General features: G+C 38.7%; 1 protein-coding gene across 5 annotated transcripts in view; it reads left to right on the top strand.

Annotated features, from left to right (window-relative positions):
• The window catches only part of nectin1 (nectin cell adhesion molecule 1), a 232,907-nt gene that overhangs the window by 110,103 nt on the left and 97,509 nt on the right, over positions 1-25,295 (top strand). For 2 of the 5 annotated variants that reach the window (XM_023351839.1, XM_005796840.3), the window contains one exon: positions 444-7,337. The exons of the other annotated variants lie outside the window; for them this stretch is intronic. In XM_023351839.1, coding sequence (XP_023207607.1) covers positions 444-949 — 506 coding nt within the window. In that variant the 3' untranslated portion in view covers positions 950-7,337. Of the gene's footprint in view, positions 1-443; positions 7,338-25,295 lie in introns of those variants that run through there. 5 annotated transcript variants of the gene reach the window in all.

Genomic DNA, 25,295 nt, shown 5'->3' with positions numbered 1-25,295 from the left:
GAGCAGTTACTTTACACATTAAATCATAAATTGCTTTGTCTTTTAGAATTAGTTTGATCTGACACATTTAAGTAGAAAAATAAGAATGATTACCTTTATAGCGCTGTAAACGCTCCTGCTGCTGCTTTCTAACTAAATTGTTCACATTTCTGGTTGATGCATGCTGCTAAACTTTGACTCACTCTGTCCGGTCCGCCGGGGGTTAATGTCATTCTGTCCGTGTCTGAACTGCATGTTATCGTCCTCAGCAACATTGGGATTGGGTGGGCTTGGCTGTGGCCGTCCGGTGGGGGTCCTTCCTTTCCCTTTTGCTTTTCCGTCCTCGTCTCCCTTACATCATCTTTCCTTTTTTTTGTTTTGAAAAAAAAAATGCACCTGCACAGTTGCACCTCCTCCCACCAGAGCACTGACACACTCCCTTCCATCTGTCTTTTCCTACCCAGACCTCCCTATCAACCCGACACCCAGGGGCAACGGCATCCCTCCGGAGCCGCACAATGCAGGTGCCGCCATCGGGGGCGCTGTGGGGGGAGTAATCCTGGTGATCGTGGCGGCAATACTGCTCTTCGTTTTCCTGCGTCGCCGCCAGCGCACCTTCAAGGGGGACTACAGCACCAAGAAGCACGTCTTCGGAAACGGGTACAGCAAGGCGGGCGCCATGCCCGCGCACCCCCCCATCCCCAAGAACCTCCAGTACCCGGACGACTCAGACGACGAGAAGAAGCCCACCCAGATCAGCAACACCGGGGGGTTCGAGGCGAGCGAACGGAATTTCGACACCGAATCCGAGGACCTGAAGAGACCGTACTTCACTGTGGATGAGGGGGAGAGCCGAGATTACGGGGAGCGGACTCTGGCCTTCCAGTACGACCCAGAACCTGAAATTGCCGACGATATGATCTCTCAAACCGACGGCTCTGTCATTTCTAAGAAAGAGTGGTACGTGTAGAGGCTTGCAACCGCCAAGCAACCTGTCGTCCCTCACCTGCATTCCACCTCACCCTTCACCCCCACACCTCCCCACCCTCACATCCATCAACCTGCACCTTCCGCAATGGCATTTCCAACTCACCCCCCTTCCCGGCATCAGACTCCATCCAACTAATCACTGTTAGAAAAATCAAGGGTCTATTTAAAGTCCAAGAACTCGTCTTCTCAACATGACAGCATTGGTGTCGCTTTCATCAAGTTAATGGGCAAAGATTACAAACTAAGGTATGTAAATGGACTCAATGTGGCTCCAAGGCCAGAAAGGTGGTTGGTCAATACTGTTGTGTATTTTATTTTTCATAAATGTATTAAATGTATAAAAAAAGAACAGGTTGAGGTTTTGCTGAGCACATTTGTGAAAGTCCTACACTGGATGTATGGTTTTTTTTGTTTTACGTTGGTTTGTTTTGTTTATTTTTGTCATTAGCAATTGCAAATTTGTCATTTTTATATTCTCTTTTTGTATGATCTGCAGAGAAATGAGAGTTATGTGTCTGACATATTTTACAGGTGGAGTTTAAAGTGTTTAAAAGTTTATGGTCAAATGTTTCAGGAAAAAAAGAAAAGATAAAAAAAAGAAAACTAGCTGTAGAGACGTGCAACATTTATGGCGAAAGCACGTTATTGTCCTTCTCCAAAGACATTGTTGATGCTTCTCAAGCCCCGTCTTGGACTTTATTTGCTGTTTTTATTTTTAATAAAAGGGTGTCAGTCTACTGAGCCATACAGACACATGGTTGTAACATAATAACATTCAATGATTTCTTTTTTATTGCTAAAGTTTCCATCATGTTAAATGAGTGCCCTTATCAGTGAATCATAAAGTCAGTGGAGGGAAGGGCAGAAACTGTCTGACAGACTTCAGTGTTCTACTTTTCAGTTTATTGCGATTGTCTTGCAAAGGTAGTAATGCCACTTGAACTTTTCTCACATTTTGTCACAAGATGAAGTAATCTGTAAGATGAGATACAAGAGCAAATGATGAACAAAATCTGTTTAATCACAGCAAAAGGTGGCTCTACAAAGTAGTGACTCAGAGGATGTGAATATGTACTGCTGGGAGGAATCAGTGTTTTATCCACCACCGATTTCCCCACTAATAAAGAATGAAGAGGTCTAAAGTTCACCTCAACTGTGAGAGACTCCACCTTACATGCAAATCCAAAAAATCACATTGTTTGATTTTTTTAATGTTTAATTTGGCATGAAATAAGTATTTGAGACAATCGTAAAGTAGTACTTTAATTATTGCAACAACAGAGGTCGGACATTTCCTATAGTTCAGGACCAGGTTACTTTGGTAACCTTGACCAGATCATCCGGTGTAGTTTTGAGCCGATTCCTCACCTTTCTCATGATCGTTGGTACTCCACAAAGTGAAATCTTGCATGGAGCCCCACTCCAAATGAGGTTGGACCAACACTTGCTTTCTTCTCAGCAAGCTGTTCGCCCATCGTCCCTTTGGTCTCTTTGGATACATTCCTACAGCAGGTCATAATGTTCAAATTAGTTGGGGTTTTTTGTGTATGATTGTTCATACTACTATTTAGAAGCAATCAGACTTTAGTGTCAACGTTTCCAGACCCCAAATAGACTGGATGTTGACTCCACGTAGCATCGTACTGTAATAACGGATGCTACAGTTCCTGGATCAGTTTTACTGCAAAAACTCCAAATCTTTCCAAGTATTTTTAATCTTGTGTCCAATACAAAAATTGGAGTTAGCAAAAGATCACAACAAAAAGGTAGCCAATAAAGAGAACGCTTAACTTAGCACAGGCCTTTTGTTGAGCATTGACTGCAACCTCTGCAGAGACGTATGTTTAGATGCATAGTCGGAACCAGGAGTGGTGGGATTGTGATGTGATGCGCTATAAGTCCAGAATTTTCAGAATAATAATTTTCAGTCATTGTTTACGTCCAGATTTATTGCGTCTGGTTTCTGCTGGTGCAGAAATATGATGCATGTCTCATATCAGTGACGTAATAGTTGAATAAAATGCAACATGAGCGTTCAGACTGAAAATGCTTTGAGAACAACTGGATATGTAGCCGAGTTCGTACCAAACGTGGAAGTGATGTAAATCTGACTTTTTTGGGAGACTGAAAACATCTGAATTTGGCTGTTCAGGCTGCTGTAAAAAGTCGAATATATGGGGGAGGGAGGAGCGGATTTGGGTGATTTAAAAAACTTTACCCATAGAGGAGAGGTTGGAGTCTGATTGGTTTTGTGGACAAGCAAGGAGTGGAAGATAGGAGAGCTTCTTAAAGACAAACTACCGGCTAAATTCCTGCTAATTGGTTGGTGATCAAATACGTATTTCATGCAATAAAATCCAAACTACTTAAAAACAATACAATGTGATTGTGTGCATTTTTTTCTATAGATTATGTTGCTCAGTGTTGTGCTGTATGGTAAAAATTACAGATGCCTTCATTCTTGGAAAATTAACAAAACCACATTTTCTAGATTTGTGAAAGTATGCATCATTTTACATCAACTGCACCATTATGCCCTCATTTGTGTTGATTTATCCCACAACATTGAATTTTGTGGTTATAATGAGACAAAATGTGTAAAAGTTCAAAAGGTACGAATGCTTTTGTGAGTAATTATGTGGAAAAGACATTCGTTGAGTCTCACAGGATCACTAATAGTGCTCGGAAATGTCATGATTGTCACTTGACTTGAACAGTTTGACCTGTGTACATGTGCTCAGAAATCTTACCACTTTAATGAAATGTCTGGGTGTTTTTCTTCTCCTGTGTTTATGCGTGTGTTGAGCTGTCATAATTATGTTTGGTTCTGACCCCTTTTCCTCAAAATGGATGTCAGCGAAAAAGTGTCTGAGGAATTTCTCAGTAATGATTCTGCCTCTCCAGTTGAGACTGTTTACCCAAGAACTGGCTAACATCAACCTCATTTTCCACCAGGAGTCATCCACGGACTCAAAGGACTCGGATAAGAGGGGGAAATGTCAACTGATGCTTTTATTTACGCTAACAGAGAAAATATTTTAACAAGTAAAGGGATCTGAAAAAATAATGGTGGCCATGCTGCAAAGCAAGAAAGCAGCGTAAGAACTTGACTGCTGCTTTAGTGATGTTTCTTCCTTCCTTCCTTTCTTTCCAAATGAATTCCAGCTAATTTTTTGGGGGCGATTTTGCAGTAATGAATTCTTTTTTTCATTAATGTCAAGATTTATTTCTGCATATGGGGACGCACTGACTCTTTTATGCCACCGTTATACAGTATATATCTGTATCTGTTTTTAAAAATGATGTTAGCAAGTGCCAGTGGATGCTAGTATAGCAGAAAGACTTTTTTCTTCTCCTCAGCTCTGAGCTCCATTACACAATCAGCAAAATATATTTGCTTCAAACGAGAATGAAAAAAAAAAAGAATCTCAATGTGAAAAATCAGAGATAAGAGAGGCATTGCAGTAAATCTGTGGATGTAAACAACATATCTGACTGGCTCTGAACACTATAAATACTGTATTAAGCCTTATTTTATGCATGTTTTTTGTGTGTGGGAGTGGAAGTGCATTTGTTGGTATTTTTTTTTTCTTTTTTCCAGTCAATTCCAGTGTGTTTTTGTCCTCATTTGCAGCTTAGAAAGGCGACAATATCCTCCTCTTTTTATTGTCGCCGGTATTGGCAGAGCTATGATTTCATCGGTACGCCGTACCCAACAACAATATTGCAGTTAACACAAAAATACCTATATAAATATATGTTAAAATGATAAAGAACACAAAAAACACCACTGTGAGAGGATTTTCTTGCAGATGTGAATGTTTTTCAGTCCATGCTTGTCTACTGTATGCTTTTAGATGAGCATGTTAATCATGAGCCTCAATCTATATTGTATAATATACACAAACAAGCATTGAACAGTGAGGTTTCTGTTGTTCTTATTAGAAGTCATGTTCATTCTGTCCTCCTCCGATCCATTTTTCAATGGCCTTATTTCAGTTTTAAAGAGACAGTACGCGACTCAAAATAAACCGAGCAACAGTAGCCAGTTTCTTCTGTCACTGTGGACAAAAAAAGTTTGGTTTTCTCACACAGGCAGGGGAAATGCTTTCTTGTTTAGTCAGAAATAGTTTGAACCGCAGCGTTATAAGAAAACAAAGCACGTTTTATGTTTTTGTTCTTTTTATCCAGTGCCTATCAAAGGAAGGAGGGGTGAGGTAGTCGCAGCAACCACTTCCTGCTTATTTAAGCTCTTCATTCCCCAAATAGATGAAAACAATTAAACTATTAGACACAATTCTTGTAAAAGTATTCATACTTCTTTTGATTTGTTTTTTTAATAAGCTTTTGTGTGTTTTATTGAGGTCTTATATAAAAGACAAAAAAAAAAGATGCAGAAATGTGAAGGAGAAGAAAAATGTTCAAATCAACCTCTGAGGTTTGGTGTATCTTATTCTTTTACAGTGATACCCCCAAAATAAATAAATTATAACCACCTGCAAACATTTTCATACATTAGATTTCTAATTTGTGGGTACTTCACAATGATGCACTTCTCGGTGTTTCTGCAGGATCTTTAAGGATTTGTAACCTATAAAAGTTCAGCTGAAATTTAGACCTTTAAAGCTCTTAAAAATGTCCAGATTTTTCACAGTAGCTTCCCTCTAACATTTTCAATTTGTGCTTTTCTCCATTCATTTTGTTTTATAATAAACACATTTCTTTCTTTTTCCCGACACGAGCTTATAGGAAGGCAATGAAAATCAACATATTGTAGCAGCGTTATCCAGCGCCTTCATTGTGGGAAACTGTGTATTTACTCAAGGTTTGGCTTGACAGCTGCAATATTTATAGCTGGCTAAAACCCGCCATCAGAAACCACCAATAATATAACAAAGCCTTTTCTGACTGGGTGTAAAAGCACTAAAGTCAAACACCATTTCATCTTATTTATGGTATTAAGTAAAATGTAACTTATTAATTTTGTTATTTTTTTATGCTGCACTTTGGTCTTAAATTCATGTTGTGTTTTTTATGATTTAACCTTTTTTAGTGTTTTTTAATTGAATTCCAAAAATTCTTAAACTAACATTTCTGAAACTTAAAAAAAAACTCTGATTAAGTTTAACATTTGTCCACTAACATTATCTAACCAACATCCCAAAGCTTCAGAAAACTTCTGGATTTTTTGAGTGCAACTGGTTACATTAGATTTTCTTTCGGGGTTTCAGAGTAAAGGAAGTGAAAACGATGCACACCTTTCCAATTTTCATCGGAAAACAAAAATGTATGTTGGAATTTTTCTTCTTCTTCACAATTGTGTCTATCCAAATAAAATCTAATTAAAAACACACTCAGGTTTTTTTGTCCGGAACAAAACAAAAAAATCTCCAAAACACAGACTGCAAATCTCCGTTTAACACAAATGATCATTTACAGGCAGTGGAATCTAGTTAGTCTTCATCCCAGCACTTTACTAACACTGCATACTTGATCATACAAAAAAAAAAAAAATCTAATTCAACCATTTCTTTTTCTAACTAACAATTAACACAGCACTCAATGTTGAATTTCTGAACTCCAGCAGAAATCTAAATCCTGCAGCCTCAGATCAGATTGTTGACGTTCTTCTAAGCTTTTAAGCACAACAGCAGCGACTCTAATCTAGTAAAAAGAAACTTGCATGTATGAATCAATGAACATCGCCCCCATTCGAAAGCACAAACGTATGGTTTCATCTTGACCTTTTTTTCTGTTTCTGTTATGAAACCACTGCCACAACTGCTTCTCAGACAACAATAGAAAAAAATACTTTGGGGTTAAAATGTATATTGCTAAATATTAACATTCATATTACTGAGGTGTTCTGACTTTCTATTTTATAATAGTGACTGTAACTTCATTCCATCCTAATCCTACTTTTTGTATTCTGTATGTTTAACATTCCACTGTAAATATTGTACATAAAGTTGAGATTATAGTCTGGGTTTAATAGGGAGCCTGTTGTGTAAAATAAACCTTATTTGACTGCAAACATGGAGACTCGGTGATGGATAGATGAAGTTGATGGATAGCTTTTTCCCAAAGTCTCGACTAAAAACTGCTCCTCTAGTACCTTTTTAACATGCCAATAGTGACTTCACTGTCATACAAAGGGGGTAATGCATACAGTCTGTCGAAATGGTGTCACTGAAAGAATCTCAAAAAGTACAAAAAAAAATAAATAAATCTGTTTGTATGCAGCCATGTGAATGTATATTTCTGAGGGTGTTACAAATATAAGAATAAAAAAAATACCTTGTTCAATTGTGATGACCCAGTAAAGTAACTTGTATTTGTTTTGAGCATTAAATGAGTTCAATAGTCAACCTGTCCCAGTTCACTGATTGGATAAATGTGTCATCTGACTGAATATGATCCATGTTTGCAGCACATTTCCAGCTTCACGTGCATTCATGCCTTTTGGTAACTGCAGCCTTTTCCCCAATAACCGTGATGTTTCAGTATCTCATGCAGGTGGTTCAGTTGAATTGCATTTTTTTAATGTGCCTGTAAACTGTCACACCCAAAACACTTGTTCTGTAAATAAATTTGGTTGAACAAAACTGAAAGGGCACTGTGATCACATTTTAGAGCCATGTGTCAGTCAGTTGAATAGAGCGGTTGACCCAAACATAAAGTGACCTGAACGATCACATTTGGCTAAAGATTGGATTGCTGATAGGCTTATCTATCTATATTTAATGGAAAGCTGAGTGGAAGGAAAAAGTGTGGTAGAAAAAAAGATTCAAAAGCAACAGGGGAAACCAGAGTCTTGGTGGATTGTGAAGAAAAAAAAAATTTAAATGTTTGAAGGAGGTTCAAAGGTGTCCTGGATTTACATGATACAGAGAGTTAACAAGTTGTTTTTCCAGCCTTAGGTTTTTTTGTTGCAGCTATCTTCACATTTTATGTAACCAAGCAAGCAGCTGAAAGACTCAGGATGCCTTTGTATAACACATCAGAGATAAAGGGATGCCCACAGTATCTAACACAAGTCTTTGATGGGGATCAGTGTAACTTTTTTGGCTTTAATTGGAGAGCGAAAACTGTCAGACAGCTGTTGATACGCAGTTCAGAGCCTAATGAAGCTGCGGCGATATGATGAGAGAGGCCTAGTGTAGCGCTAGACAGATCTGTCTCAGACTGTGGGACTCGAATGCAGACATCTGCACTGTGCACATTAAGAACAGCCCAGAGTTTGCAGCTGTTGCCATCCATTTGCTAAAAGAGCCCTTTGTAGCCCAAGGGGCTTTGACGGCACTTAGGCTTTTAACATGCATGGCTGTACAGCTTTTTCTTTTTTTTTTTATTTATCTATCCATTTCGTTCCGCTTTGTAGAGCTGGGAGAGGAATTCTACCACTTTCCCTCTAAAAAACTACCTCCGGGACACAACTGGGAAGCTTTTTGTTTTCAAAATGTGCTCCTTTTTGGCTACAAAATTCAAAAAAAGTAGATTGTGTCAAAATCGGAGGATAAAACTGGTGATATCACACTGTAAAGGGCAGAAAATCTGACTGTCCCGCTCTTTGTTTTTGCTTTGACGAAAACTTAAACATTCATTCTTTACGGTAGTGATAGGTTCCATTGAATTTAAAGGCAAGTAAACGTTCAGCCCCGTGACTTTAATAAGTTTTCTTTCTGTCAGGAATCGGTTCATTTTGCGGGTCAGAACCGCCCATTGACTCTGGATAAAACACATTTTCAGACATATTGTTGCCTTGCGGGAAACTTCATGCTGCTGTGAATCGTTGAGGCTCCAGTAGGACAAGTATTGGAAGAAGGGGGGAAAAAAATCAATCCAAATGACTTCAGAGGTGCACACCCACAGCCAATAATACCAGTCACTACATTACAGTGATTGAATGGTTAATGGACATAGTGTATTTGCATATCCGATTCATTGAGCTGGATAACAGTGGAGTGTTTCATGCATTGATCAGTAGGGTGCAGCTACACTTTGCAACTCGCACTCGTTCAAATAACTGCTTTATCTACTCAGGGTCTGCCATGTTAGACATATTATGACATGTTTTTTTAATAAATCTTCCCACTGTTGTCAAAAGACTAAGAAACATTCCTGTCTGTGTGAAAAGTGTTTCGTTCCGTCGCAGCTTGTTCGCACATTGTCTCAGTATAATAACCTTTTCTACTGCATAAACAGATTGTTCTCAGTGTCTAAAAATGAAGCTGCCTCCTTTTTCTGCTCTTGTTTTCAGTGTGTACGTTACGAGGTCGAGTCGGGGTCGCCTATAATAAACGATCGTACTGTAAACGAATGAGTTTACGCCTCTCCTCTCGCGGGAGACATTATCACACGTTTCCACCTCGGGGATTGTCGACTTGGGTCTCATAAAAGTCGCTCGCACAGAGACGCAGACGACAGCCTTTAATCGACTCAGCCATCATAAAAGGTTTGCTAATACGTTTCTCCCAAGAGGTCCCAAAAGTTAATGCAGTGGAGATATGTTGGAGGATAAAATATGTCATTCTAAAATTGAGGGAGTTTGATGTGTTTTGAAATGTCAGAAGAAAAGTTTGCAGCCTGCTTCCCCCCGAGGGTTCAACACAGCCACTTCTCAAATTAATAAAACACTTGTAATAAAAAGAAAACCTGTTACTGGATGAACTTTAACTGGTAATCATTTTGTTTAGTTACCTGCAAAATTCAGGAGACAAAAACAACTATTCATGTAAGCAAACTTGTAAATATAGTACACTTTAGTAGACAAGATATTTCAATCAATGCATAAATATTATATATTTTGATATAATATTTCTACAACTTACTAAATCTGAATCAGAGGTCATTTGTTTGAAACTCTTGTGCAGATTTATTACCTGTAGATACATTAAAACACAGGTGTCAAACTCCAGTCTTGGAGGGCCACTGCCCTGCAACTTTTAGATGTGCCTCTGCTGCACCACACCTGAACAGAATAATTAGGTCATTAGCAAGGCTCTGGAGAACTGATCTACACAAGGAGGAGGTAATTAAGCCATTTCATTCCAGTGTTTTGTACCTGTGGCACATCTAAAAACCGCAGGACAGCGGCCCTTGAGGACTGGAGTTTGAGACCCCTGCATTAAAACATGTTGGACTAAAGGGCGTGGTTTCCTTATCAGAAAAAACTGCAGGCGTCCGGTTAAAGATGTGGCGTATTATTTAGTGCATGGAAACTAAACGATCAGCAAACATCACACTTATAAAACTGATTCCTCTTTTAAAAACACAGTTGCTAAGCTGTTGAACTACTGCAAGCTACTACAAAAAAAAAAGAAAAAAAAATAACGTTCAGCTATGCTAGACGTTATTACATTAATAACGTCTAGCAACCCATTACATTAAGGCTGTAATGGGTTGTTGTTGACCATGATTGACAGGTGGGCCAGCCAATCACAGTCCAGATAAGCCTACAAGTCCAACAAACTTTCAGTGTTTTCCACACATGTATTTTTGTGTATTTTGGTGCTGGCTTACAGCGACTGAAACCCCAAAATTCAGTTTCTCAGAAAATTTGATCATATGAGACTAAAAAGGAAAGGATTTAATTATGTCACAGCTACAGTTGGCACTGTCATTATCAAATGGAAAGTTAAGTGGAAGGAAAAAGTCAATTGAGAAAAAGGTATCTAAGCAACATTTTGTTTTATCGAGTCCAACGACAGTGCAGACGTCCACTAGGACATATCTGACATTTCTTCATCTAAAAGCTTTATGGTCAAAATAATTTCATTTTTATCCAGGATATGATGCTCGCCTACGCTGCCAAAAGTTCCAGTACTTGCTTTAACTGTGTCACTGTGATCAATCACTGGTGTCATTGATCGGTAAATTGGCCAGAGGGAGAGACATCCGATCCGACAATGAAGCAACATTTTTCCTGATCAGCTCCATGCTACGCCGCACTGATGCAGTCAGTATTTCATGTAAAAGGAGCCCAGACCTCTTATTAAGAGTTTCCAGAAGAGCTGACACTTAAAAATCCTTGTAATGGTGGTTTTATGTAATTTCCTAATTCAATATCTGAATATCTGGTTCCCATTAGCTGGAAGACATGACCTTAATATTATGAATAATTTGAATAAATGCTTGAAATATGTGACTGTGTGTGAAATCTGTGCAAAATATGAATTTCACTTTTTAAATTGAAATAAAAAAATTTAGTCATGTTCTCTTTCATTAAGACGTACTTGAATGTTTCACTGATACATGTACCAGAAAACCTGTAAAGAACTGGAGTTGGAGACCAGTACTAATTAGGTTTCGCTCTGCTAAACATTAAATTATATGCTGAAAAACTCAAGTTAAATGTATTTAATGTATAAATACATTATTGTAACACTTGCACAACATATAAATGCAATGCTTGCATTTACTATTAATAAATAGTTAGCAATTTATTAATATATCCCTTTAATTTTAAAAGAGGGGGTCATGTAAAATTAATTTTTCTCAGCCTTAAATCATATTATAATGTTATTACTTCATCAAAATCATACCTGGAATATTGCTTTGATTATTTCATGCATGTTTGAGAAATCCTTAAATCAGCATCCATTTCTCAGCTCCTCTAGACTAGCGGCAGCAGCAGTAGTTAACAACCAACTGGTGGAACTGCGCTTCTGCTGAGCTCATTATATGAACTATTTTTGTGTCCAACGCTCCCAAGAATATTGTAATATTGAATATTGTAGAATAATGAGAAGCATTATGATGACGGAGGTGGAGTGTTGGAAAGTGTCAAATTTCTCTTACATCACATTTGATATTTACAGCAATTTTATATGAACTGAAGGTAACATGGTTTCTTGATTGTGCTATAAAATGACACTATGTCCCTGGAAAATAAATAATATTGCCCCTTTAAGAATCTCAGACCTCTAAATCCTAAATCATAAGTCCCAAACTGAATCAAATCAATCAGCCTGACTCTCAGTTTGCTGTTTATGTCTTTTCACATTTTAGTCTCCCAGGTAACAACTGGCAACTAATGCAGACACATTTCGCTCAGAATGCCATCCAAATTCAGAATCCGGAGACAAATTTCTGCCATCACCTGCAAAATTAAAGCAAAACAGAGGAAAAGGTCTGTTTTTGCTTTTTGAACGAGGCTCATAGTGTTCCCTCCATCCTCTTCAGCTCCTCTTCACCAGATCTTTTTGTTCTGTAATGCTGCATCTGACGGAACGAACACAGCAAAGCCAAGTGAATAGATCCCAGGTGTTTCTAAAACGCCATCACCATCACTCACAACTGGCTGGGAGCTCTTGCTACGGTTTGAGCTGTTTGGTACCTGACATCCACTCAGGTTTTTTCTTTTTCCTTTTCACTGCCTGTAAATATGACTGCTTCAAATAATCAGGGAAATAAAATGAAGTGAGCTTTGCTTAATTTATCTTTTCAGTGTTCCGGCACAAACCGAGGAACGTGTGTGATTTTGATGAAGTTCCTCGCTGCAGCCCGTCATCTCAGGGAGAAGCACTGCGGCGAGAGTGAAATTCCAGTTCACAGTGCAGATGGATGGAGAGCATGCGCAGAAGCGGTGTCAACATCCCTCCTCCTCCAATTCCTCCTAAATCAGAGCAGCTGATGGTTAACCTTCCACGGTCCCAGTGGTGTTTGATTGTCTCCCCTGGGATGCATCATCCCCCAGAGGTCTTAAAATAGCTTTTAAAAAACAAAGCAAACTGGGAAGCTGCTCAAATTAATCAGAGAAACAATCTAGAGATGTTAACCTTTGCTTTCCATCACCTTCCTGAACGTAAAACAAATTGCTGTCTTAAAAATCTCACATCTCTGCATGCGAGCAACTGTTTGTGTTTTCCAGATATCCTTTTAAGATGAATGCAAAGCAAAGCAAAATGATGCTGTAAATGTCGTGGTTGTCCATAACCAAACAAATCGTAGGAGCTTTTCAACACATACCTTCAAAATAAAACATGAAAAAAGACTTCCACTTAAAATGAACTTGGTAAAAGAAAAACTATGCCACAAACTGCAGTACATGTCTGCAGTTTGATACTATTTTTGTATTATGTCAAAAAGTTGAAAATTTGCACAAAATAATATGCAATTTTCCACAATTATGGTATAAAAACTAAGATAGTCCACATTCTAAAGTCAGAGCCATACGTCGAGGTGAGACCGATTGTTTCTAGCCGGAACCTCTCAGCCTCCCACACCAGCTCCGGCTCCTTCCCCACCAGAGAGGTGACATTCCACGTCCCGAGAGCCAGCTTCTGCAACCGAGGATCGGACCGCCAGGGCCCCCTCCCTCGGCCGCCACCCATCACACAATGCACCCGACCCCTTTGGCCCCTCTCACGGATGGTGGGCCCATGGGAGGGGGACCCATGTCTCCTCTTTGGGCTGAGCCCAGCTGGGCTCCATGGGTTAAAGCCCGGCCACCAGGCGCTCGCCATCGTGTCCCCCCTCCAGGCCTGGCTGCAGAGCGGGCCCCGGTGACCCACGTCCGGGCGAGGGAACGCCAAGTCCAATGTTTTTAATCATCACTGGGGTCTTCGGGCTGCGCTTTGCCTGGTCCCTCACCTAGGACCCGTCTGCCTTGGGTGACCCTACCAGGGGCATGAAGCCCCAGACAGCGTAGCTCCTAGGATCATTGCGGCCCTCAGACCCCTCCACCACGATAAGGTGGCAGCCCAATGAGAGGTTTTTCACTGTCTCAGGTGTGTATTTTGGATCCTGTTCAAGGTGTGTATGGTGAGTCTGCCACTGGGTTGCCAGTTCATTAAAGGGCAACACAGAAACACACAAGACAAGCAGGAGAAAACATGCAAACTCCAAGCAGAAAGAGCCCAGATTGTGATTCTTCTGCTGCAAGGCAACAGGGCTTCCAGCTGTTCCTCTGTGCAGCCGAGACACAAACAGTTAAATATAAAGAGTTCATGTTTTGTTACTATTTTTCAACCATCTGAGTTTCTTCTTTTGCTTCGAATAAATGTACTGAAAGTAGAAAAACCAAAGAAATCACACTTCGGTAAGAATTCACAACTCAAATTTATTTGTTTCCACTGATCATCCTGAAGATGTTCCTCTAGCCTAAATGGCTAAATGGCTGAATTCACCTGTAGTGAATTCAGCTGATTGGACTTGATCTGGAAAGTCTGTCTATATAAGGTCTGATGTCAGAGTGCAAACACCAAGCATGTAATTAAAAGCCCTGTCAGGAGGCACGAGTCTGAGGAAGAATACAGAAAAATCTGTTTTCTATTTTTAATAAATTTACCAAAATCTCAACAGCTTTTTTCCCCCCAGATTATTAAAATGGAGTATTTGTGAGTAGAACTTCAGGGAAAGAGATTAAATTATTAGAACTTGCTGTTTTCTGCAACACAAAATTTGGAAAAATCAAAGCTGTGAATGTTTTCTAGAGGCACTCTAGTTTACAGGTGATACAAAAACTTTCACACAGGAAGTAAAACTCTGAGACAGACTGAGTAAAACCGTGACTGATTCAGAGTCAAGACCCTGATGAATGTCTTCACTCAGCTCTACGCCTCATTGCTACTATTTATGATGCCTGGCAGAAGTATTTTATACCTCCTTGATCTTTTCCATATTTTTGTCATATATCAACATTTTTCATGCTTCCTTCCATGATGCATGAACATGCTTTGATCCAAACTGTCCGTTTGTGGCTCTGGCTGGATGTTTGGGGTTGATGTCCTGCTGGAAGGTGAAGCCCTGCTCCAGTTTCAACCACTTTTCCTCCCGGATTTCCATGTTTTTGGCTTCATGTTTCTTCCCATCCACTCTCTCCACATTCCCTCACCCTGCTGAGGAAAAGGATCAGCATGAGGTTTCCACCACCGTGTATTACACTGGATATGAGATCCCTGAGTAGAAGTGCAGTTTTTTGTATAACCTCTCATACCATTTTGCTCTGTGAGCCCAAAACATTGAACTTTTTTTTGTCATAAAAGCTCTTCAATGTTTTTGTAGTGTCGTAAAGACTGGATTTCGTCCTGCTATCGTTCTAGAAAGGCTTGTGAAATGCACATCAAATAGGCTACATTTTGCACAGCTGGCAACTGCAACCCACATCTGACTTCTTCATCGCAATCTGAACGACCCAGTTCTGATCTTTTCACCCCACAAAAAGTCTAATCTGTGCCACTTCCATATGTGGTACCAATTCGGATATGAATATGTTTGCTTTCAAAGTGTCTGCAGTCTAAACAGTTATGTCACATTTGATCTGACTTTTATGTCATAGATCATATTTCTTCACCAGAAGACGCCACACGCAGTAAATCAAGCTTTAAGCAAAAGTTGAAAATTATATTTGTGAAATGATGAAAGAGGTTTGTCGATGAAGTGCATCACATCACAATCCCACCACTCATAGTTCTGACCACACAACCAAACAACTTTAACTACAAATATTGCAGTCAGTACTCCACAAAACAATAATTGCTGTGATTTATTTTTATTAGCTTCTTCTGTTATTAAAATCATACCTGGAAACTTAGTTTGATAATTTCATGCATGTTTGAGAAATCCTTAAATCAGCACCTCTCCTTGATCCTTTTCTCTCAGCTCCTCCAGACTAGCGGCAGCAGCAATTAGCAAGCAAATGGTGAAAATGCGCTTGTACAGAGCTCATTATACAAACTACTTTTCTGTCAAATCCTCTTATGTATATTATATATGGCATCACGAGAAGCATTTTTATGATGTGCTAAAGGCGGAGCGTCAGAAAGGAGCTTCTTAAAGAAACAGAGGCCAATATCTAAGCGTCAAATCTTTTTGGAGTTGTCACTGTGACAATCCCATCGGCTCTCATTGCTGAGTAAACTTCTCCAAACAGCGCACTGCTGTGTAACATCAACATTCTTCTTCTGCACATGCCGTCTCATTGCAGTTTAATTGTATGAACGACACCGTTAAAAAAAAAAAAAGAAATCAAATTTTAATGTCTAAATTGAGCATCAAGACCTGCTTTGTGGATGTATTCTGTGTTGCCCACCTGATCGATGGATCTCTGCAAAACCTCCAGATTTCCTTCTTCAATGTTCTCCTTGATTTGTCCATTAAGTTTAAGTGCTGGATTCTGCCGGATTATTAAATAGCATATCAGTTAAAATTGGGTGTAATTCAAACGAGTCAAGTTTTATTTACACAAAATGTTTAAAACGTTGCATTATTTTTCTTTCACTTTAGAATTTACATTGTGTTGCTGTATCACATAAAATCCCAATAAATGACATCAAAGTTGTGGTTTTCACATGACAAAATGTGAAAAAGTTCCAAACTAATTGTGTTCTGGTTGTTAGTTTTATCTATTAATTATTGCTCAGTGCCGTTCACTATCAGACTGAATGCTTTCCAATTCCCCGTCCATTATGCTGGAAGTTTTACTGCCACTTTCTGCTTAATTTGCCATTGTTTATAAAGCGTTTTGCATCCGCACAACTTGATCAATTGGACGCTCGGTTTATGCCCTGCTGATAGACAGAACGAGTCAATTCCAATGCCAGAAAACGTGAACTTACAAGGAATTGTCAATTATTTGGATTAACCCAGGATCAACTCGCGGAAATTATGATTGTCTGTTATTTTGCAAATGAGACGGTCCACAAACAAACAGCTCGGATCCTATGAATAAATTTGCTGGTTTCTACAGGGACGCCTGCAGTGGCTGCATGGGGACAGCAGCAGCAATTTTTATGGCCTCTCGTTTTCAGAGCCAGGGAGGGCAGGAGTCGCTCCGCTATCCAGCTGCGCGTTAGAGTTCTCCAATTAAACCCGTCCACCCCGGAGCCGAATACGGGGCCGAATCCTACTGGGGGGAAAGTGCTGACAGTCCTACTGGAAATAGTGGCTTCCTTTTACTTAGTTTGTGTTGATTTGAGTAAAGAGGAAACGACTTTTCTTCACTGACCAATTATTTCTCTCCAGTCAGCCTGACTCACCTCTGGATTCACTAAAAGCACTGAATTATAGTTTTGTGTGCATGATTTTACTCTCTTCATCTGGTGAGAATAAACAAATTTGTTTTGCATGCACAGTTCAACTTGTCTCAAGTTAGACACAAGCATAGTTGTCATGTTCAGTTTTCTGAACCTTCCTCTTAGTTTTGTGTACCGTCTGGAAAAATCAAGTGAAAAATCTTTTTAAAGATGAAATGTTGAGGATAAAACGGGATGTGACTGACATTCCTCTTTAAATCCACAGTTGCACGTTAATAGACTCGATGCTTGAGGCTAATGCATATAGGCATAATTTGCCCCAGTTATAGCTTAATATAATATCATTAGCATCAAATATGTTCACATTCCCTGGGCTTACGAAACCGGAAGTTTACATAAATGTAATGAAAAGACACACACATTTTTTTCCCACTGTCTGAAGTTAAATCAGACCCAACTAATTTCATTTTCTGTCAGTTAGAATAACCAAAATAATTTCTATTTGCTAAATGTCTGATTTAATGAAAGAACATAATAATTTTATTTTTTAATGTCTTTAAAATGAGAAGTTGACATCATTTCCTCAGTAATCGGTAGCATTGGCTTTTTTTTAATTGTAGAACTTGTGTTAAATGTTTTGGGTTTTCTTCTACAAGCTACTCAAAATAGTTTGCTGGAGTTTTGTACCAACTGGTTCTGGCCTACTTTTCTAGTAATCATCAGACCACTTTGGAGCACTCAGACTATTGAAACTTCCTTACTAAATAGTCAGTTTGTTCTTTCATATTTAATTTAAAATCAAGGTGACGTCCTGGAAAAGTAACAAACCCGTTTATGACGCAGCAGAACACTGTGAATTTCTCCCCATTGATCTGGAACAGTTTAGAAAAGAAGCATACTAACGGTGACACATGTACTTTAAAAGTAGAATCTGTGGAGTTTCTTTAAAATCAGGAATCATACATTCTTCATCAAAATTAGTGAAGTTTATAAAATCACTCTCATAGTCCTTAAAATTTTTGTCCTTGAGTTTTTGGGGACTTATTATTTACTGTTTAAAGTGTGTATTTGAATGTTTGAATAAACTTGCTCTTCTATTTGTTTTTATTATGTTCTGAAGCTCCATTCAGGTAATTTTACTGTCCCACTGTGAAGAAAATGAATTTGCCCAGACATATTTTTCTTCCAAAGTAGAAAACTCTATACCACAATACATGTTTACATCATTTGTGTCTCTTTATAGAACATCTATTATTCAGCAACAGCTATGCACTGAGTGTAGTTTTGGGATTTTAATAACGTCGTTTATCCAGATAGTTTTACAAGCATGTGTTATTTTTTTCTCTCCTTTTAGCTTCATATTTAGGTTTTTAATAGACATCCCTTGTGTTATTACTAAGGCAAATTGCAGTTTAAGAGAAAAGGCAAACAGCAAACTGGCTAGAAAGCTTATAAAAAGTTTGTAAAACAGTCTGTGGGGTAAATAAGATAATTTAACTGAATTTCTAGCCACAGCAGAGTCGTATTTGCACGCACACACACTCACATTCCTATATCGTATACACAAATGGGTAGGCTACTTGGGTGGTGCCTTGCCCAGGGGCACCACAGCACGTGCAGGAAGAAGCTGCTGAGTTCAGGCACTTGGCATTAAACAGTGTTTTGAGGTCATCCGACCTGGAAATGCTGCTTCCACGGAGAGAAAACAAAGAACAAATCTCATACCACAGCTCTGCAAAAATGTCCAAGGTTGCCATGTAGCGAACCTTCACTGGTTCGCAATGACTCAATTTCTTCTGCCTGTCCTCAGAGCTCTCTGCCAGACATGCAGGCTGATCCATCCGTTTAGTTACCACAGAGGTCCAGCATCTGACAAATGGGACAAATGGAGTAAATTAAGAATCCAGTGTGTTTCCCCCCCCAACCACCCCATGCTCTCCTCCCCGTCTATTGACTCTCACAGCTTCATCAGTGTACATTAGTGTCAGTGCCAGTCTACATTTAGACCAACTGTGAGAGAAGAGGCAGCCCATCAGGAAATGCAGGCTTATCCGTCGTCACGCAGAGCCAATGACCCTTTGTCAGAAACAATCCCCATCAGCAGAGGCATCAGGACTGACCATCGCTTAAGGCACTGAGATTCCCTTGACTCAACTGGAAGGCAGTGGATGAACTCAAACCTTGAAACAGCACTAGGTCACATTTTCTGTGCCTAAACTCATCTACATTAGTCAGATCCTCAAGTCTGGATGTTTGGATGATTAAAAATTCTTTGTCTCCCAGACAGTCGAGTTTGTCAAAATGCATCACTTGGGGCGTGGCGGAGGGGTTAGCGCGACCCACATTCAGAGGCAACGTGGCCTCGACGCGGCTGTCGCGGGTTCGACTCCCAGACCCGACGACGTTTACCGCATGTCTTCCCCCCTCTCCTTCCCCCTTTCCTGTCAGCCTACTTTGAAAAAGGGACACTAGAGCCCACAAAAAGACCCCTTGCGGGGCAATTTAAAAAACAACAAAATGCATCACTTGAAAATCGAGTCTGTTCCAACAGCTAGTTTTCGTTGACTATACAATTGTGCAAATTGAAATAAAAAAAAAAAATTGCTTAATGAAAACTCAACAGGTTTTTTGGTAAAATGTTTTAGTATCACACGAGTCATGTGATCAGCAACCGGATGCTACTGTTGGCGGAAAAGATGACAAAGACGACAGGAAGTGGTAGGAGGATGATGATGATGCGACATGTTTTTTAAAGACTTATCGTGAGAACAAACTTCTTCACGTGTGATTTTAATTGTGTTTTTTGTTTAATGGAAACACTGCAATTTCGACATTAGCAGAACATTGGAAAACGTTTGCACACATTTGCAATAGAAACGAACGCAGCTGCTGAGAGACAAAGAGAGAGAATAGCAAAGATTTAACAGCAGAATTGAAAAGAAGTGGGATCTGATTGTACTCTGGGAGAGACATGAGCAGGTATCTGCAGCAGTCGGCCTAACCACTCAATTATCTCGGGGCATCAGAGATCATCTGACAATGTTTAATTGGGTCCAGAGTTCTACTTTTAACACTGCTTGATCGCTTAGAGAATGTGTCGCTCTGGTACCACGGGCCCCTTTAGCTCTGGTGTTTGAAGGTTAAGTGATAATTTGCTGCAAATGCATAAGCAGACTTCCACTGATTAAAGTGTAACTGTATATTTGAAATGCTGAACCATGCGAGAGAGAAAAAATAAAAGTCAATCTAATGAGCTGACACATGATTACTAACACACCACGAATATAGTGGCCAAATTAACTTACAAGTCATAAGTAGGTTAAATATTCACGCAAACCAAAACCAGAGCTGTTAGGATTTAAAGTCTTTTTAATAAGATGTCAGAGGATGGCCGCCTTTTCTACACCTCTGTGGAGTTTGGTGGAAATCCAAATTTTTCAGTAATTTGCTTGGATGCAGCTGTCTGTTGTTTACCCTCCTTGTGAAGGGTGTCAGTGTTTCCAACCATGTGTAAGCCAGGGGGTCTGCAGCCTTTCTAATCCAAAGAGCCACTTTTAGGCCATGTTTATACAGCGAGTCTTACTGCTCAATTCAGATCTGTTTTTTTTTTTTGCTGGAATCCAATTTATTTATTCATTTCCGTCGAAGTGAATTTTATTAAATGAATGCAATTACAATGAAACTTCTGTGTATGACCCCAAATATTGCATATTGTTTCCGCTAGGATTAATGGCCGCCGCCATTTTGGATCACTTCTAAAGTTTTTGAGCAATGGGAGCCAACGGCGCTGTCACAAAATCATAACATGAAAAACAGATCTGCTTACTTCAGCCATTGTTTTTGTCAGGATTTACAGAGCCTGGCTTCTTCTGGTGCAGAATAATGACGCATGTCTCACGCTAATCACGTAAGAATTGGATAAAATCCAACGCGACCTTTCAAACTGCAGACACTTTGAAAACTATCGGATATCCATCCATATGGACAATAGAATAGAAGTACTTTATTCATCCCAGCAGAATATACTGTAGAAGTGGCACAAATTCTTCATAAATAGTCACCAGAGTGGACCACTGGTTTTTGCAGGGGGAGGAAATCCATGAATACTTGAGATCCCCTCTAAAAGCAGCTGTAACTGCCTGTTTTAGTAGCTCACCCTCCAAATACCCTTTAATATGCATTAATACACACAGTGGAAACCGTCTTAGCACTGACATCTTGGGGGTTCAGCCAATCACTGATAAGGAAAATGCCTGGTGGTGTGTAAAGTAGCATTGAACCTTCATATTTCAGCTACATTTTTTTTCAGGCACCTCAGATATGCTGTACACGCCTATTGGATTCAGTTAATGAAATGATTAACTTTTATGATGCCCCTTTATATTCAGCTGCACCTGTGACAGATGAATCCACCTTGTCAGGTAGCTCGACCAATAAACCAGCTAAGATCAGTTTATTAGTCTCCCGCTGTTTCCAGCTGTCTGACGCAGCCAGACTTCCAGTTTATGCAAAGGTAACACTTATCAATTATTTTTAATTTCTAGTGTACCCTCATAGCACTCAGTGTGATTGGACAACAGCGATTCACCGCAGTTAGTGAAAATGTCACACACTTATTGATTGCTCTCACTTGATGTGGGTAAGTGTTGCTCTAGGAGGAGCAGAACAATAAAAACATGCAGCGTCAGCTTGTGTACATGAAAACATCTTATTTTTATGGGTCTATTTTTCTGTATTTTAGTTTAAGTCCATACCAAATGTGTCAAAAAAATCTTTTTTGCTAATTTTTGGCTTTTTGTTTTTTAAAAAAGAAGTTGGATAACTCTCTGACCCATAAAATCACAGCTAACAGATTTAACTTCGGTCAGTCCAAATTAAAAGAGCGAGCCTTGCTTTCCTCTTTAAACAAAAACTATAAATGAAACAAAAATTAACAGAGACAGCATGATTCTCCATTAGAGTAATAAAAAATAATTCAGGACAAATCATAAATGTAAAACCATCATCTATGATGATTTAGAAGTCATAAAATTTGACCACATAACTGGAGATATGTTCTTTCCCAGCAAAATTACAGAAAAAATCTGTAAATTACGTTTCTAAAAATTGCTTTTCCAAGCAGCAACATGCACAAACTAAAGCCTTATTCTGCACGAGTGTTTCCCTTATCAAGCAGCCAACAGCTGTAAACTCACAGGTTGGAAGCTGCTGGTGAAATCAGCCAGACTTTCAGTAACACTTATCAGTTATCGTTTAATTTCTACACTCACAGCACTCGATGTGATTGGACAACACAGACTCACAGCAGTTAGTGAAAATGTCAGACACTCATCGATTGCTGTCCTTTTATGTGTGTAATAGGATATTACATTTCCAGTCTCTTCATGCTCATTTTTTTCTGTGTTGTTATTAATACATTTTTTAAATTATCAATAATATTCTTAAAAAGAAAATATGACCTCCATTTGTAGGAAAAAAATTAATAAATATTATTTTTTTGCTTTGTTTCATCTGTGTACTTGTTGTTTGATTCTGTTAATCAAATACCGCGCCACCTGTGCAGTCTTTATTTGTTCTCTTACAGACGTTATTTGATGAGTGTGATGAGCGCTAAGGAAACTACTTAATCTTTCTCCAGCTTCTTTGATGGCGTCCTTGTCGTCATTAATCTTTTCCAGCAACAGAAGCCCATATGAACCAAAACACAAGAAGCCAATTAAAGCTCCTCCAGAACCCCACAAGGAAACCTGGAAGCCTAAAGCGTTGCTTGGAAAGCTGTGTGTGCGCTTCTACGGAGAATTTAAAGTTGTGGTTCGATTCCAAATAAAAGATTAACAGGTTAGCAGAAAGGCTATTTCTTGAGTAATGTCTTGCAAAGTTTTGTTATTCTAAAGCTTTAAACTCCAGTGTGTTGATATCTGATGTGACTCACCAAAGTAGTGCATAATTAGGAGAAGAAAAATAATATTTTCATATGATTCAAAGGTTTTTACAAATAAAAAAAGCCTCTTGGTCCAAGATGTCCACTTAGGCTCTCAGTCATGTCTTCGATGAGTCATTGTTTGTTTTACTCCTTTCAGTTTTGGATGATGGATTAAACAGAGCTTTGTGAGATCGGAATATCTGGTTTTAACTGGAATAACAATTATTTTTAATCAATTACGCTGACGATTAATCAAGTAATTGTATTTTTCATTTAACTACTTAAGCTTGTTTTATACTATATTAGAAATATAGTAATACAATTTTTTTATTAAAATAAATTCATTTTTTAAAGATGAAAATTAAGATTTTATTGCCTAAAACGCAATAAATTATTATTAATTTAGTGAGCACTTGGTCATTTGTAGATCATCTGCAGCTAAAAGCAGCTTTTCACATTAAACGTAGTAACGTTAACTACTAGCTGTGACTGTGTTGTTTGCTCAGCAAAGGGCCTTTTTTGAGTCTAAATGCTCCAGTTAATGATTAATCGATTACTAAATTAGTTGACGATTATTATACCCTGTTACGTGAAAAGCTTAGGTCTTTCTGCTCAAATTAAATCCAATACAGTGCAGGGCTGAGCTGTTTATAAATGTTTGGATTAACCAATTTATAATTGGATAGAAAAAAGTGATTAACAGGAGATTTTTTTAAATAAAATTTGAAGCATAAACTATGCCACTGGAAGAGTTCAGGCTATAACATATTTACAGACAGAGGGAGTTTTTTTTTTATCTTAGTTGCAAACTGTATCTCTATGTTTTGTACACTTCTGTTTTAAATACTGCTCTGATTGTGTTGTTTGTTCAGTAAGCTTGTTTCAGTCTAAATACTCCAGTTAACGATTAGTTGATTACAATATTAGTTGACGACTATTTCAATAATTGGTTCATCATGATCAATTTGATTAATCTTTGACTCTATTTAGTTTTTTCAGACTTCTACTGGCAATTAATTTCACCGGATTTTACGTAGTGGTATCAGATTAACCCTTTGAGTCCTAAATTTCAAATCTCCATCTGGATATTTTGGCTTATTTTAATTGCACAAAGTTCTTTAAATGTCTTGTGAGTAAATACATATTTGGCCATTTATCCATAACAACCAGAGCTTTCAATATCTAGCAGTTCTTCTCGCAATTTACCTTCTATTAAAAGAGTTCCTTTCAGATTAATTTAAATCCTTGCTATGGAGGAAGTAAAATTACCGTAATAAGCCAATATTGGCTGGAAAGCGCAACGCCTCCCCTTTTAGAAACCGCTGGGATTTTTCAAATTTCGTACAGTTTTGCAGAATTACGGTACTGCAAATTAGGCAGTACCGTAAAAAGGGTCAAATGAAAACTTTTTAGACTTTTGTTTTAAAAAATGTTGAAAATCACCAAAAGCATGCTGTATTGGAGTATGTTGAGCTGCTCTGTCTTACAAAATAACAAAAAAATACATTAAAGTTGCAAGATGATAAAACAAGGGAAAATTTATGGGGTGTAAATACTTTAATGAGGCGACGTATGTTTAAGTTGGTAAATGTACTTTGCCAAGTCATTTTAAAAACATCATCAGAGGGAATATAAGTCTTTTAGAAAGTAGTTTGGTTTTGCAAAGTAATTTTCTAAAACAGAAATAATTACCAAGCATTTGTTGTTTTACGTGTTTGTGGTTTATGGCGGATTGGATTTTCACTTATTGTTTTAAGATTTAATTTGCCGATCAAAGTCAGATCCGCTTTAGCATAATTAAATGCGAACCATGTCTGATGACATATTCCTTCATGTCTGTCTTTCCATGGCAATCATAAAGGCACGCGGGCTGATAATCACTTGAGCCGCTCTCCAAAAGGCTTTGACATCTTGTTTTGCTGAGACGCCGGCCAAAGATGCAGCCTTAAAGAGAAGCTCTGATTAATTTTCCTTCTTGTCGCTATTTATTTCTAACTTGGAAATGAGTGGATTGTGGTGTCTGTGTTGTATTATCCACACTCTCTGAAGTTTCATCAGATTACTTTCACAGCCTTTGTACTTTGCCACAGCATGAACATTTTAAGACCATCAGGAAACTTAGAGGTTTGAGTTTGTTCCTGTAAACTTGACTAATTGGAAATCTCTCATCAGTTCACAATAACACTTATTTCCGTGTGCATTTCCCACACGTATTTGTGTTGATATAATTATAGATGGCATTGAAAAGCTCGTTTAATCACAGTAAGCCCAGTGACACTCGGAAACTTTGGTGCGCGGTCTTGCATGTCCGTCCTGAAGCTGCCTAAAAGCAGAACAAAAAGATAAGAATGACTCACTCAACCTGTGCGGGTATCGACAGAAAGACTTCCTGCCTTGAAGTGTCTTGTCAATAGGTAACATGAGAC

This window comes from Xiphophorus maculatus, chromosome 18 (genome assembly GCF_002775205.1).
Source record: "Xiphophorus maculatus strain JP 163 A chromosome 18, X_maculatus-5.0-male, whole genome shotgun sequence".
In the NCBI taxonomy this organism is placed as follows: domain Eukaryota; kingdom Metazoa; phylum Chordata; class Actinopteri; order Cyprinodontiformes; family Poeciliidae; genus Xiphophorus; species Xiphophorus maculatus.
This window is presented reverse-complemented; position numbering and strand designations above follow the sequence as displayed.